This window comes from Lotus japonicus, chromosome 4, assembly GCF_012489685.1.
Source record: "Lotus japonicus ecotype B-129 chromosome 4, LjGifu_v1.2".
NCBI lineage: Eukaryota > Viridiplantae > Streptophyta > Magnoliopsida > Fabales > Fabaceae > Lotus > Lotus japonicus.
In genome coordinates this window covers 18,243,575-18,260,770 of record NC_080044.1, presented here as the reverse complement: position 1 = coordinate 18,260,770, position 17,196 = coordinate 18,243,575, and the positions used below count along the sequence as shown (strand labels likewise).

At 43.5% G+C, this 17,196-nt stretch overlaps 1 protein-coding gene across 1 annotated transcript; it reads right to left on the bottom strand.

The window, feature by feature from the left end:
• Window positions 1-9,278: 9,278 nt before the first annotated feature.
• LOC130712404 (uncharacterized) lies at window positions 9,279-12,491 on the bottom strand. The gene is made up of 2 exons (XM_057562238.1): window positions 10,061-12,491; window positions 9,279-10,006 (listed from the first exon to the last, which is right to left on the bottom strand). Exons 1-2 carry the CDS (start codon window positions 12,489-12,491, stop codon window positions 9,279-9,281), a joined length of 3,159 nt encoding a protein of 1,052 aa, XP_057418221.1.
• Window positions 12,492-17,196: the final 4,705 nt, after the last annotated feature.

Genomic DNA, 17,196 nt, shown 5'->3' with positions numbered 1-17,196 from the left:
TTTTGTTCATGTATCTCGTCTAATTGGTGTTTTCCATACAGCTACGATGGGAAAAGGCAAGGTTGATGCAAACCCACTTAAGATGAAGGAATACCTCGCCCAGTCTGCTGCGGCGGCGAAGAAGAGGGCCGCCGAAACTGAGCAGAAGAAGAAGAATGAAGGTACTTCGGGTTCTGACAACGTCAGGGACCCTAAACGTCAAAATCTTCAGGTGCTGCTGGTAGTAAGCCTCTCCACCAATCGACTCTTGATTCAAAAAGTCGTCCAGCCGAGAAAAAGAAGGGACATGACAATGTCCCGCCCCCTCAACAAGATTCAAGCACGTTGATCAACCGCCCATCAACTCCATTTGGCCAGGCTGGCCCTAGTTCAGCCATTGGTGGCGAGGCTCTTCCCCCCTTGCTGAACTTGTCGGATCCTCACTTCAATGGGCTGGAATTCATGACCCGTACTTTTGACAACCGGATTCACAAGGACATTTCCGGTCAAGGTCCCCCCAACATTGCTTCCATGGCGATCCATCACGCGCTTTCTGCCGCCAGTACTGTGGCGGGAATGGCTCAGTGCGTGAAGGAGTTGATCGCAGCCAAGAACCGTTTTGAGAAGAAGGCAGCTGATTACAAGACAGCCTATGAGCGGGCTAAATCTGATGCTGAGACTGCCAACAAAAAGCTGAAATCTGCTGAGGAGAAGTGTGCTAAGTTAACTGAAGACTTGGCTGCTTCGGACCTGCTGCTTCAAAAGACCAAGTCTCTTAAAGAAGCCATAAATGACAAGCACACTGCCGTTCAAGCCAAATATCAGAAGTTGGAAAAGAAATATGATCGCCTGAATGCTTCCATCCTAGGGCGTGCTTCTCTCCAATATGCTCAAGGCTTTCTGGCGGCCAAAGAGCAGATCAGTGTAGTTGAGCCGGGCTTTGATCTTTCCCGCATTGGGTGGCTGAAGGAGATCAAGGATGGTCAAGTAGTTGGTGATGATGACATTAGCCTCGACCTCCTTCCCCAATTCGATGATGAGAGTGAGCCTGAAGAAGATGGCGAGGATGGAAATGAGCAGCACAGGAATGAGGATCAAGAAAAGGAAGATCCTCAAGCTGGGACAAGCCAGGGCAACAACGCCAACAACGAGAACCTGGCTTGAATTTGTTTTTATTTTATGAAGTTGAAATTTTTCTTTGGGCATTGCCCTGTCTTTTATTTTCATTCCAAATCATGTATGGGCGTCGCCCCCTTTTCTCTACTTTAAATGGATATCATCTTAAGTTATTCGTTGTTTTAGTTGTTTCCAACTTTCGTTGTTACTTTGGTTTACATACCTTAGCCGATTTTTCGACGAGGCTTGGTTTCTAGTGGCCACTAGAATTGCCAAGGCTTTTAATCTTTTGAAGGCGATACTCTCTTATTCCGAAAGGTTTACTCGCGGTATTGCATACCTTGATACGATTTGCATTGCATGAACTCGTAATATAAATTTAAAAAATATATGCGATTCTGTTGAAATGATCTTTTCATTAATTTTCTTTCGTATGGGAACAATTGTCCCTTCATTACAAATGTCGCCTCATTAAAAACCTTTCCAAAGAAAGGGAAAAAGAGTGCGACTTCATTTACATTTGTTGTTTCTATTAACTAAAATACTGCTTTAGATGAGAGGCGTTCCATGTTCGTGGAACCTTTTGACCGCTTAGTTGTTCCAACTTATAAGCTCCTCCTCCAACGTCGCCTATAATCCTGTAAGGCCCGCCCCAGTTGGGTGAAAGTTTGTTGTGTTTATCAGGTATTGTATTTTTTCGGAGCACTAAGTCTCCTACCCTCATTTTTCTTGGCACTACTTTCGTTGAGAATTTTCTTGCCACCTTCACTTTTCCCGCCTCATTTCTTATGTGAGCCTCTCGTTGTTCCTCGGGCAGCATGATTAGATTTGCTATTAAGTTTTCTCCGTTGTCATTTTCATTAAACCGAGCCACTCGCCAACTTTGGTTTTCAATTTCCACTGGGAGCATGGCGTCAGTTCCATAAGTTAGACGATACGGGGTTTCCTTTGTGCTTGACTGTTCCGTGGTGTTGTATGCCCAAAGAACGCCTGGTAGTTCCTCCGCCCAAAGCCCTTTTGCTTCATCCAGTTTCTTTTTTAAACCTTTCAGGATAACTTTGTTAGCCGACTCAGCCTGCCCGTTGGTTTGTGGATGTTCTACAGAGGCAAATCGCATCTCGATTCCCATTTCATCACAAAATTCCTGGGTAACCCTACTTGTGAATTGGGTTCCATTATCCATTACTAACGCCATGGGGACCCCAAATCTACAAACAATCCTTCGCCACAGGAAGTTCCGGACCTTGGCGGCTGTGATAGTCGCCACCGCCTCGGCTTCTATCCACTTAGTGAAGTAATCAACCGCCACGATGATGTACTTCATTTGTGCCTTCGCTACAGGGAATGGTCCTAAGATATCAGTCCCCCACATGGCGAACGGCCAGGGCGCCATCATGGTTGTTAATTCTTCTGGTGGAGCCTTGTGCAAATCAGAAAAGACTTGACATTTTTCACATTTCTTCACATACTCCAAACAATCCTTCTTCATGGTTGGCCAATAGAATCCTGCTCTTATCACTTTTATTGCCAAGGATCGCCCGCCGATATGACTAGAACACACACCTTCGTGGACTTCCGCCATTATTCCGAGGGCGTCCTTGGTATCGACACATTTGAGCATAGGAGACATGATTCCCCGCCGATACAACTCACCATCCACCAGTGTGTAAAAACTGGCTTCCCTGCGTTTTGTTCTCGTGTTCAAATCATCCTCCTTTGGTGGATTCTCTAAGAAGGTCTTAATCGATTCCATCCAAGGTAGCTCGCCCTCACTGACTGACTTTACAGCTTTCAACTTTATTTCTACCAAATCAATGCTCGGGCGAGGCAGGGTTTCTTGAATGACTGTTTGGTAGTTGCCCAATCTCCCTGTGCTTGCCAACTTCGCCAACACATCAGCCCTCTCATTTTGTCCCCTCGGGACATGTTCTATCTTGATTTCTTTGACCTCCATCATCAATCTGCGCACCACTTCCAAATATTTGGACAGTTGCGGATCCTTCACCTGGTACTCGCCTTTCACTTGCTTAACCACTAACTGCGAATCTCCTTTGATAAATAACTTCTGGACTCCCAACTCAATGGCCAACCTTAAGCCGGCAATCAGAGCCTCGTACTCAGATTGATTATTGCTCGCCTTGAACTCGAACTTGAGAGACTGTTCAATGATCATTTTATCAGGACTTTCGATTGTTATTCCCGCCCCACTTTCAGTGTTATTAGAGGATCCATCCACAGACAGGACCCATTCTCCTTGAGTCTTCTCTCCTTCAGTGGGTGTTAATTCCGCCACGAAGTCAATTAAACTCTGGACTGTGACTTGGCCCCTTGGCTCATATTGTATGTCATATTCTGATAGCTCAACTGACCAGCTAACCAATCGCCCTGATAAATCAGGCTTCTGAAGTACTTGCCTTAAGGGAACATCAGTTTTAACTTTGACTTGGAAACTTTGGAAGTAAGGTCTGAGGCGCCTTGCAGTTTTCAGAATCGCCAAAGCCGCCTTTTCAATTTTTTGGTACCGCAATTCTGCCCCCTGTAAAGTATGGCTCACGAAATATATAACTTTCTGCTTTTTTCCTTCTTCCTGGAGCAACACCGTACTTACCGCCTTGTCAGTAACCGCTAAATAGAGCACTAATGGAACGCCTGGTGTTGGCTTGGAGAGTACTGGTAATGTGGCCAATGTTTCTTTCAATTTGGTAAAAGCTTGTTCGCATTCCTCTGTCCACTGAAACTTTGAATTCTTTTTTAAACATGTGAAGAACGGGGCCGCTTTGTCACCCGCCATTGGCAAGAAACGTGACAAGGCAGCCATTCGCCCTGTCAAACGCTGAACCTCCTTTACACTTGTTGGGCTTTTCATCTCCAAGATCGCCCTTCCCTTATCAGGGTTCACTTCTATTCCTCTTGATGTTAACATAAATCCCAAGAACTTTCCTCCCTGGATCCCAAAAGAACACTTCTCAGGATTCAACTTCATTTGATATGTTCTTAACTGAGTAAACGCTTCTTTGAGATCGCCCCCATGATCACTAGCCCTGGCGGACTTTACGATCATGTCGTCCACATACACCTCCATATTCCTGCCTACTTGTTTTGAAAAATTTTTATCCATAAGCCGTTGGTACGTAGCTCCTGCATTCTTCAAACCAAAAGGCATTGTCTTGTAACAATAGTTCGCCTGATTGGTCATAAATGCTGTACTTTCTTCATCCGAGGGGTGCATCATAATCTGATTATAGCCTGAATAAGCGTCCATGAGACTTAAAAGTTCATTCCCTGAAGCTCCATCCACAAGTTTGTCAACATTGGGAAGTGGGTACGAATCTTTGGGACACACTTTGTTCAGGCTTGTGTAGTCCGTGCACATTCGCCATTTCCCATTGGCCTTTTTGACCATTACAACATTGGCGAGCCACGTTGGGTACTGTACCTCACGGATGAAGCGGGCCTTGATCAATTTTTCAGTCTCTAATTGTACAACTTTGTTCTTTTCTTCATTCATTCTTCGCCTTGGTTGGATGACTGGGGTCGCCCCTGGTCGTATGGCTAGTTTGTGAGTGATCACCTTGGGATCGATCCCTGGCACATCATTGATGGTCCATGCGAAGAGATCTAGATTATCACCCAGAAGGGTGATTAGTCTTTCCTCTTGTTCTGCTGTCAAACTACTGCCAATCTTTAGAAGCTTGTCCTTGACTTGCACCTGCTTGGTTTCTTCCAGAGGTTGTGGGCGAAAGTCATCAGCATCATCTCTTGGGTCCAAGCTAAATCCTTCTTGTGGGAAGATTTCTGTAATCCGATGGCTCTCCTTGGCGGCCCTTCGCCCATAGAGCGCCATGCTTCTCAAATAGCATTCCCTTGCTGCATTCTGGTCTACACGCAATATCCCGACCTTCCCATTGCAGGCGGGATATTTAACAGTTAAATGAGCAGTTGAGATGACCGCGCAGACCTTGTTGAGGGTGTCTCTCCCCAAGAGTACATTGTAATTGACACAGCAACGCCGGAGGTAGCTAAGATCACTCAGGGGGACAAAGGCAAAGGTAAAGAGATAGTTGAAGAGTTGGGCGATCCTGTTGGGGAATGCTCATCTATTGCAGGAGGATTTGGCGGGGGTGCAATTTCAAGTAAGGCTAGAAAACGCTACGTGGCGGCAGTACACTCAGTACAGGAGTCGAACGAAGGCGAGTGTTGGGTGAATCATTCCCCTATTATATTTACCCCTCAGGATTTCGCGCATGTAATTCCTCATGACAACGATCCAATTGTGGTGACAATCAGGGTTAACAATTATGTGACAAAGAAAGTATTCTTAGACCAGGGATCTTCGGCGGATATCATCTATGGAGACGCCTTTGATCGCCTGGGACTAAAGGAATCAGATTTGAAACCATACAAGGGAACTTTGGTGGGATTCACAGGGGACCGTGTCAGTGTGCGGGGATATGTCGAAATTCCGACTACCTTTGGAGAAGGAGAGTTTGTCAAGAAATTTCAAGTAAAGTACTTAGTATTGGCTTTTAACCACGTGGTCGTGGGTTCGATCCCCACAGACGGCGCCAATGTTCTGTACTAGGGCAAGCTTATGTAAAAGAATGACAGAAAGTAAACCCTAGCAGAGCACTAAAATAGCAAAACTACCATAAAAGGAATATTCTCATTAATGCTGAAAAAGTTGGTTTCGTACAAGTGGATGACCTCCCCTTTTATAGAGGGGGTGGTCATGATATGGATTTTTCCTATATTTGGGCCTGACAATCAGGGCCCAAATCCCCGTACATATAAGACAAATCCAAAGGAATCTTCCAGCTGGCTTGTGGGTCCATCACCTAAGGGAGGGCAATGAAGCTCGTCATGTTGCCTTTCCCGCCATGGCTATCTTCAATGGTTTATTGTTCATTTTGGGCGGGACATAATCTTCTTTATGTCCCGCCCAGTCCAATATTTATTCCATGTATCACTCTGTAGTCTGTGCTACAGAATAAAAAAACCCAACAATCACTGAAAATGTGAAGACAAAATGAAAATATGGACAATTGGAATAATTTAGACAGCTGGATAGTGAAGACACAGAATAACCTCACATTATTTCTCAATGAAGATGGAGTAGAATTCCTAAATGGAGCAAGTTCTCTTCATTTCAACTCCTATTCTCTCATGCAAATAAAAACAACTTCATTAAATACATAAGAATAATCTATGACTATGAAATATAGCTAAGTCATTTGCTAAAAAAAAAAGCCTAAGTCATTTATCCTGTGATAGAAAATGAGGAATTCTATTAATTTGTCACACATCCTATACATGCTACATGAGATGGTACTCTCCATTTATTAAAAGAGTAATTCATAACCAATACATAACACCTCAATTAAAAATACAAAATAGACATAAAGCTAATGCTTAGTGGTTATCTAACAAATAATGATGACCCTTCACAACACACTTAATGCTCCTCAATGCATAACTCATGACCATTCATTTTTGTAACTGTGAAACATTTATTTTCTAATTAAAAGGGATTTTATTTCTAACAGTAACTCCCAGTTAATGGTTGAATATAGTGATCAAAACAAAAACTGCAATGAATAAATATCAGTATAATTTCTTAACGGAAGAAGAGGAAAAAAGCTCTACTGTGCGCTTGATGAAGGACATGACTTTGTGCTCCCCATGACACTGGACCGCTTCTCTAAGGAGCTACACTATCAGTGGATTGGTAGGCTCTCAAATTTTGGATACTCCACAATCAAGGCTTTAATAACACACGGGAGTTCCCTAAATGGGAATATGGTTTAGTTGCTTCAACCTTGGGCCCTCTTAAAGTTTAAACTGTGAGTAGCATTTCTCTTCCAAAGGTGCGCCCAGCTCATGGGAATTACCAAGGCATACATGCATTACAACACCTTGCTCAAGTATGCGCTATAAAGACATGGATGTTGCAGCGACAACTGTTTCCATGCATTTAATTGATGCCTGGCTGACATTAGGTAGCTTGGAATTCACCAAATTGCTATAGATATGTCTCTCTCAAACCATTCCAAACATGAAAACCCATTGAAAAACACTCTCATCATCACATAACACATTCATTTTAAGAAGTAAAAACTTAGGTAAGACAGGGCAATTGAGCAAAGCTTAAACTCAGTGTGGTTTTAATTTTATCATGTTTTGAAACAGAACCACAGTGCAAGAGCATAAGCTCTCAAAAATCAAAGATACATCTGAAGTCTGAACCATTTAGCCAAAAAATTGTTTCTAACATTTATCAATTACCTAATCCTTACCACCCAAGAAGAAGCAAGCATTACTCCTCCGAGATGACTATAAACATATGTCTAAGAATGGAAAAATAAAAGGAGCTAACAATTACTATTTCTGATAAATAGATCTGCAAAGCTAAAACAAATCCTGTTAGAAACCCCAACTTAGTCACACAAAACAGAGGAAAATGAACACAGAAAAACAACAGTGATTGCTTATTAATGGACTTTGGAATGTTTACAGAAAGGGAATGGTTCCCAGGAATTCTGCCCAGAGCTAAGCTCCTATAGGACTAGCTTCCTACTCATATCTAATAACAGAAATAACCCAGGTGCCTCTCAACCTCTCACTCACTTTCCTTAAATTAGGGAACTTTTACAATCACTTTCTCTTACCATTCCGTTAGGAATTTACCCACTATTCCCTATCTTGCCCCTTCTAGAATAGACTTGCCAAACTTTGGGTCCCTTAGTCACTTGTTGGGCTAAATGATCCTGTGAGCCTAAGCCCATGTCACCGGTCCTAACAATACCTCCCCCTAGAAGTGCAACCTTGTCCTCAAGGTTGAAGGTAGGGATTTGACTTCTGATGGTTAAAACATCATCCCACGTGGCCTCCTCTACGGACTTACCTTGCCAGTGGACCAACACTTGAGGGATGTCCTCTCCCTGTGCAGAAATAGTACGAGTCGCGAGTATGTTCCCAGGGTTGACTGCCTCCGTTCCTTCTCCCTCAAGGTGGTCTGGAAGATCCATTGCAGGTTCATACTCTCCAATTGCTTTCTTCAAAAGAGAAATGTGAAAGACAGGGTGGACGCGGGAGCCTTCAGGTAATTGCAGACGGTATGCCACTGCCCCAACGCGAGCTACAATCGGATAAGGTCCATAATAACGCGCTGCGAGTTTAGCATGCACCCTGGTTACCACCGATTGTTGACGGTGTGCTCGCAACTTGACGAAGACCCACTCTCCTACTTCAAAAGATTTCTCAACCCGCTTAGCATTAGCCTGAGATTGCATTCAGTCCTGCGCGCGAGACAACTGAGTGCGTAATTGTTGTAGGGCTTCATCACGATCCAGCAATTCACGTTGCACGGCCTCTACCCTAGTCTCCCCGAGTCCCCAACGAGGAAGAGCCGGAGGTTTGCGGCCATAAACCACCTCAAAAGGGGTCTGATTTGCCGCAGAATGGAAGGTGGTATTGAACCAAAATTCGGCCCAATGTAACCAACATACCCATGTCTTGGGTTGATCAGCAGAGAAACAGCGAAGGTATGTCTCTAGGAAATGGTTCACGACCTCCGTTTGTCCATCTGACTCAGGGTGGTAAGCGGAGCTTATCTTCAATTGGGTGCCTTGTAGACGAAAAATTTTCTTCCAGAAGTGGCTCATGAATAAGGGGTCGCGGTCACTGACGATGGAGGAAGGAATGCCATGTAATCGGATTATTTCCTTGGCAAACAGCTCTGCAATACTTCGGGTAGTATAAGGATGTTTCAGAGGAAGGAAATGACAGTATTTTGACAGCCTATCCACGACAACCAGAATCGCCTCAAATCCTTTTGACTTAGGTAACCTGGTGATGAAGTCCAAAGAGACATCTTCCCAAATTTGCTTCGGAATAGGAAGGGGTTGGAGGAGTCCCGCAGGGGAGGAAGCCATATACTTCTGGCGTTGGCAAGTGTCACAACTCCTCACAAATTCATGTACATCATTTTTCATGCCCACCCAATATAAATTGGCAGCTATGCGTCTGTAGGTGCGCAGGAATCCGGAATGCCCTCCTTGAGGAGTGGCGTGGAATTCTGCTAACATTTTGGGAATGAAAGCAGAGTGTTGCGACAGTACCAAACACTTCTTATAAAACAGGGTACCTCGCTGGTACGTGAAATCAGGATGAGTGGCGGGATCCTCTTACAGCGCCCTGATAATGGCTTGTAACTTGGCATCGGATTGCAATTTCGCTGCTACCTGTGCTTGCTCTTCCCAAAACGGATATGAGCTCATGGTTTGGTATTCTGCGCCCTCACTCATTCGAGATAGTGCGTCTGCACCTTGATTCAAGCGACCTGGTTTGTAAACAATTTCAAAATCATAGCCCAAAAGCTTGGCTGCCCAGTTTTGTTGATCCCCGGTAACAATTTTCTGACGAAGTAACTTTTTGAGGCTCTTTTGGTCCGTCGAAACCAAGAATTTCCTGCCCAAAAGGTAAGGCCTCCAATGTTGGATTGCAAGGGCCACCGCCATTAACTCATTCTCGTACGCTGACTTGGCTAGGTTGCGTACCCCCAACGCTTTACTATAATAAGCGATAGGATTTTTACCCTGTATGAGGATAGCCCCAAGGCCATTCCCTGATGCATCGCACTCAACCAAAAATTCCTTGTCGAAGTCGGGCAGCGCCAGAACTGGTGTTGTAGTAAGCTTGGTTTTCAGCACCTCAAAAGCTTGTTGAGCCTCGGGTCCCCATTTGAAAGCATCTTTCTTGGTTAATTCTATTAGGGGCTTTGCCACCTTCCCGTAATCTCGGATAAACTTACGGTAATACCCCGTTAATCCTAAGAATCCTCTGACCCCTTTAACATTCTTGGGAGTAGGCCAGTTCACCACACTCGTGATCTTGCTTGGGTCTACCGCCACACCTTGTTCAGAGATCAAGTGGCCCAAGTATTACACGGTTCTTTGGCCAAACTGACACTTCTTCTTGTTTGCCGTAAGCTGCTGGTCTTGGAGAATTTGCAGAACAACTTCCAAGTGGTTGAGGTGAGAAGTCCAATCTTGGCCATACACCAATATGTCATCGAAGAACACCAATACCCCCTTACATAACATGGGTCGAAAGACCTCATTCATCAGACTTTGAAAGGTTGAAGGGGCATTCATAAGACCAAAGGGCATCACCATGTACTCATAATGCCCCTCATGTGTACGGAAAGCGGTTTTATGCACATCCTCCGGTCGTACAAGGACTTGGTGATACCCGGATTTTAAGTCCAGTTTAGAGAAATACCTTGCTCCGTGCAATTCATCTAAGAGCTCCTCAATGACCGGTATGGGAAATTTATCAGGAATTGTAGCCTTGTTTAGAGCGCGGTAGTCCACGCACATCCGCCAGGTTTGGTCTTTCTTCTTTACCAAAATGACGGGGCTTGAGAAAGCGCTGGTACTTTGTCTGATGATGCCCGCTTCCAGCATCTCGCGAACCTGTTTTTCAATCTCAGTTTTATGCAGATGTGGATAGCGGTACGGTCGCACGTTCACAGGGTCGTGCCCCTCTCTGATATTGATGCAATGTTCCCTTCCTCTGCTTGGTGGCAAACCGCTCTTCTCTTCAAACACGACACGGTATTTGTCCAATAACCGGAGTAAGCTCTCTTGTTGTTGGCCTGTAAGATCTTTGCCAGGAGGTTTCTGTGACTCAGAGATTTCCAGGGACCAAAGGATGTCGTGCTCTGCCCAGTTTGCCCGTTGGACGATGCGTTGTAAAGCCACCATAGATTCCTTTCCAGCGGTTAAACCCTGCAATTTGACCCACTTTTGTCCACTCCAGAAACACAAGGTGTGAGTAGCCCAATTGGCTATGGTGTCTCCGAGGGTCTTAAGCCATTCTATGCCGAGAACGACATCGGGTCCTCCTAAATCAAAGAGGTGGGGTGTGCAATCGAGCTGGTAATCAGCTACCTTCAGCTCTATGCGTTTGCAGCGGCCTCTCGCGCTTGTCTGGAACCCATCTCCCAATTTGATGGACATCTGAGGCGTATCTTCTACTTCCCAACCCATTCTGAGAACTAATCGTTGATCTATGAAGTTGTGGGTAGCCCCACTGTCCACCAATACCAGAACAGGGATCCCTTGAATCGTTCCCTGAAGACGCATGGTTTGGGGTTGCTCTCTCGGTGTACCGTTGATGTTCTGGAAACTCATCATACTCATCTCACCTTGAGCTTCTTCTTCCTGTTCATCCACTACAACAGCCAGAACATTGCCCTCCTCTGTATCTTCATCTCCTTCTTCCACAATCAATACGCGTAACTGGCGGTCTGGGCACTGATGCAATGGGTGATACGCTCCCCCACACTTAAAACATAGTCCTTTCTGTCTCCTTTCCAAAAGCTGAGGATATGTCAAATGTGAGAAGCCCCGATCCCTTGGCCCAACCCTACGTGGATCACTAGGTGTTTTTGAATCAGGTTTTGGGCCGTTGAAAGAAGGTTTTTGGGGAAGCCCAGCTTCTTTCATTCCTTTTACCCAGACCCAATCTGTCCCTCCGGGTCGACCCGAACCGCCTGACCCTCCTCCTTTAAAACCCGACCCTCCAAACCGATTGGACCGGTTCAATCCTGACCCGAGTTCGCCTCTGACCTCCTTCTCTACTGCTCGCGTCACCACCAACAATTTCGACCTGGTAATTCCTCCCATGGCTGTGAGACTTCGAACCTTGCCCCTAATCTCTTCTTTGAGGCCATGAAGGAAATAGCCCTGGTATTGCTTATCGGGTAATTTGGGGATTTGAGCCGTAAGGTACTCAAAATCAGTGATGTATTCATCAATGGTTCCTCTTTGTCGCAACTCCGACAGCTGCTCGTAGACATCGCAGTCACCGTGGCCACCATAACGTTCGAGCAACGCGTCCCTCAACCGTTCCCAAGTGAGTGTCTCCTCTGCCTCAAGGAGAGCATTATAGAAGTGGATGGTTGGACCATCCATGCTCAGTTGCGCAAGGCTTACCTTCACCTCCGGCGAGGTTCCTTGAACGTGAAAATAGATCTCAGCTCGTGATATCCAGCCCGCTGGGTCCTTGCCATCGAAGATGGGCAGTTCCACCTTCTTCACCGATTGTCGGAATTCCGCCAACGCTTTACCTTGCAGCTGAAGTGGTCTTTGCGATACGTCTGCATCTGGTTGCTGAATCGAGATCTGCTCCGGCGAACGTGGTTTTGTGCCCGATACACCACCAACATCTTCGCGATTGACACTGGAATCTTCATGTTGCACGGTTTTGCCCATTGAGCGTTCTATCAACGCTACTAGTGATGTGGGAAGGTCTTTGACTGCCGTAGTGACAGCCGCTAACGACGAACGCATCTCTGCGAGCTCGTGCTCCAGAGCATCGATTTTGGCCTCCATCTGAGTCGCTTCCTGTTTGGATTTCCGGGATGGCATCCACTGGTTCCGGCGAACGGATCCGGCAGGTCGGACCAGTTTGTTAGAAACCCCAACTTAGTCACACAAAACAGAGGAAAATGAACACAGAAAAACAACAATGATTGCTTATTAATGGACTTTGGAATGTTTACAGAAAGGGAATGGTTCCCAGGAATTCTGCCCAGAGCTAAGCTCCTATAGGAAGCTAGAGCTTCCTACTCATATCTAATAACAGAAATAACCCAGGTGCCTCTCAACCTCTCACTCACTTTCCTTAAATTAGGGAACTCTTACAATCACTTTCTCTTACCATTCCGTTAGGAATTTACCCACTATTCCCTATCTTGCCCCTTCTAGAATAGACTTGCCAAACTTTGGGTCCCTTAGTCACTTGTTGGGCTAAATGATCCTGTGAGCCTAAGCCCATGTCACCGGTCCTAACAAATCCCAAAGTGCATTTTAGATGCAAATCTATCATATTAAAAGAAAACTGGAATAGTAAATGATTTCCAGACCTGTCTTCTCACGTGCCTCCACAGGCATGTTATGCCCATTATCTCTTAAATATAGGTGAAGAGAAACAAAAACATAACACAATGACATAAAATTAATGAAAAAGGATTAGATATTGCACCTCCTGTAGCACATCCAGCAACAACAGCATTTGTCAGGTCGAGTTTTGCTTGTGCTTGCCTTTCCAACTTAGTAAATTTTGTGAACTATCTGGTTTAATGAACAAAAATTTACTAGATGTCGGTGAAGTTGATCCATTCCACATTCATTTTGCACCGCTCAAAATACTATTTTTTGGAGTCTATATAAAAAGAGATCCAATCCTATGCTCCAAATAGAAACAGGGGTAAAAAAATCAAACAAAGAATCTATGGACAGAAAATTCGAGAAGAAACCCTTACCACATATTAGTGAAGCAGCAAATCTGCCAAGAAGAAAATTGATTCAAATCAAACTCAGACTATATAAAAAAAGGATCCAATCCTGCCCCCAGAAACTGTCATACACCAAGCAATCAAACAAAACCTGTTCAAGCATAAATGTCGGGCGAAATCAGTGCAGAGTAGAGAAGGAGTTAAAGCAGAAACGGCGAAAATTAGGAATAACCTGGTCACTCCGCTGTCGGAAGAGCCGCAGATTATAGGCCGATTTCAATGGTCAAGATGTGATCCCTAACTAATAAGTTATTGTGAATCAACGCCTGAGATTGAATCCAAGTGAAATAAAAGGCATTTTTACTAAAATACCATGGCCAAGCTTCATAGTTTTTAACATTAATTGTTGATTGATAGGTTTACCCCAAGGCTGCACAAATTCTCCCTTTATATAGTTTATAGATAGATAGATAAATAAAAAATGTATTTTTCTCAATAGGTAATATTACTAATGGGGACTGAATAAATAAATATTTTGTTCTTTTCTAAACAACATAAAACATTATTATCAGCATTTGCCTAAGTTTGAGTATTTGAGGCATTGCAATACAAGATTACCGATGAATTTTGCTAGTTGGTAACGATAAAAAGTTGTCGATAATAGAACTTTCTAATGAATTAGTGATGGTTTTGACTTTTGATGATATGAGCATCAAACATTACGTCTTGTTTGAGGTTCGCCGGATTATGAAGAGATGTGTCTTGTCACAAATTGACCATTGATGGAAGTGAATAAACGTATCTCAATTTTTGACTACTTGGGATTGATTCTCATGACTTCGTAAAAGTGGTGTGAATGTGTGATGATGAGTCACGGGATACGAAAGGTCGTATTTTCTCGTATTTTCTCTTACTTAGAAAGTGAAATATTGTCTTTGCCCCTAGTTCATTGAATTTAAATCTGAAAATTAGGCGTCATTTCGCCTTCTCATACTCTCTCCATATTTACTAAATGTTCTTCTTTGGAAGTCGTCGCCAATCTCTGCTTGAGGACGCACAAGTCATTTTTCCTTCAAGATGTTCATCCCTCTTCTTATTTGGTAAGTTCTTTAATCTTCCTGCTACTTCCCCATCTCTTTATGTATGATCGCATATTATGGTGTTGTGAAAGTTATGAAATTTGGATTGTTGCCTTGTAGGCTAATCCACCTGTGGTTGTCTCTCATTGCTTCGTTGTGTAACGTCTAGGTGGTTTTGAGACTTCGGGTCTAGTTCGTTGTAGTGGCATGCAGTTAGGTAAATGTGTCATTGTTACCTTTAACACATCTTCTGCCTAGGAGTTGTTCCTGAATTGGTGTGGAGTTTCTTCTAACAATAGGTTTTTGTTCCTTTCTCTCCCATTCAAGTATAACTTATCCATGGGTCCCAAGCGCTTTTTCATGCCACCGCAGAAGGCTACTCCTGCCCATCAGGAACCTTTTAGGGGTTGTCACCTCACATTGAGTTAGGTTGGCTCGAAGGTCCTATCCCTTGAGAGCGACATCATGGGCGAAGACTCTGCAACATTGAGGAAATGCTTCGTGTTGACAGAAGGGACCGACGAAAATGAATTTGATATTGAGGTGCATGGGTCGAAGGATCACATGTGCAGCTAGGGATAAAGATCTTGTCATCTCATGTATGTGTATGATTACATGTTCACCACCTTAGACGTTCATCTTCCGCTCACTGACACTTAGTTAAGTGTGCTGAAGCATATGACCGGAACCTCATCCTAGTTGCAATGTATAGGCTTTTATGAGAGGTTTTTTCAGATTCTCAAGCGGACTATAAAGTTTCCCATCTCACATAGCTCGAAGGAGGAAGCAAAACTAGAAGTTCGAGAAAGTTAGACATCAATTAAACATGTTATTATAGGACTAAAAACAAAATTTACTATACTTATAAAGACTTAAAATCATATTTTAAACTATCTTTCAAAAAAAAAAATTAAACTGAATTGAGCTTATCCCTTTGTTAATACGGTTAAGATGCCACCCTTGCACGTTAGTTATGAGATTAAGCAACTATAATATGTTTCTATTTTTAAATAGTAAACCAGAGAGAAAACACATCTAAACTACCGAGTACGATACGCCTACTCTTAAAAGAAGCGTTGAGGGGTCTCCTCGAGGAGAGTTGCACACCACTGACCCCAAGAAGGTTCAAACCCTCAACTTACCGTAAAGTAAGAGTTAAACCCAGAATCTGAAACTCAGTTGCCTCAATATTACATTTTAGGCTTAATTGCATTTTTGGTCCCCCAACTTTCGCCTTCCTGTGAAAATCGTCGCCAAACTTCAAAATTAGCAAAAAACATCCTCAACGTTTACATGTGGTTGCAAAGTTGGTCTTCCGTTAGACTTCCATCCAAAACTTAACGGATTATGGGTTAAAAAATGAATAAAAAATTAAAAAAAATGAAACCCAGGAAATTCATGACGTTCTTCATCATCTTCAAAAAAAAAAAATTTCCTGAACCTCAATCAAACAAGAAACCTAGAAATTTGAAGCTCTCCCTCAATACACATAGGAAATATTTCAATTCTTCATCATCTTCACATCATGTTCTTATGAAAAGCCAAGAAAAATTCATAGATTCATCATATGCATCCTAAACTTTCCATTAAGCAAAAGAAACCCACTAAAAAATTACTTCTAGAACCTCTATCTCTTTCACCTTCTAGTAGATTTTGCTCCTGCACAACATTGGAAATCCAATTTTCTTCCATCATCAACTTTCGCTTCTTCCACCAGTTCTAGCTTTTCATCTCCGTCTTCCATCACCATCAAAGAAATCAGAAGATAGGGACGTTTGAGGGAGAGATCAAGAAATCCAAATCCAGCGAAACCCACCCCACCACTCCCTCTCACAACCCCAGATCGAGAATGAAATCCACCCCAGCACTCCCTCAACTCCTCATCTTCCTTATCCTCCTTTCAAATCTTCAGATCTATGCGAAAGGTCGTCGCGGCGGTGGTCATAGCTTCGCCAACCAAGAAAGGAGATCGAACGTCAGCAGTGAGGGATTCACAGGACGTCAACGACGGGAGACTCAGAGAAGTGGGTCGATCTTCATGTGCAACCCAAAGTCTATTGAAGCCCTGAATCGATTGAACCCATCGCTCGATCTGTCGTTGCTATTGATGTTGCTGTCGTTGTTGTTGCAGTGTTTGTGTTGTTGGGGTTGGGGTTCTTGAATTCTGGGTTGGGGTTGAGAGTGGTGGGGTGATGTGGCTGTTGTTTGCTTGTGAATAATAGTAGTGGCTTGTATCGTTTGTCCTCTGGGATTTGATCTGCAATCTCATGCTCTCGAGGGGATCTTCTTTTGCAGGGGTAGGTGGCTTTGTTGAAATATATGACATCAGGTGTAAGGTGGCTGTGATTTTGGCATTGAAATTGAAATAGTTATGTTGGAATTCTTGTAGCATTTAAACTTGTCTTCTGTAGTTTCGTTGATTTCATTCAAATGAGAGGGTTGAAAATAAAGAAGAAGATGTTTGAAGAAGATGAATAATGAATGAAGGTTGTTGGGTTTCATATTTTTTAATTTTTAATTCATTTTTTAACCCAGAATCCGTTAAGTTTTGGATGGAAGTCTAACGGCAGACCAATTTTGCAATCGCATGTAAACATTGATGATGTTTTTTGCTAATTTTAAAGTTCAGAGACGATTTTTGCAGGAAGGCCAAAGTTGGGGACCAAAGTGCAATTAAAATACATAAAAATTGACCTCTACTGTCTATTTTTGTAAACTCAA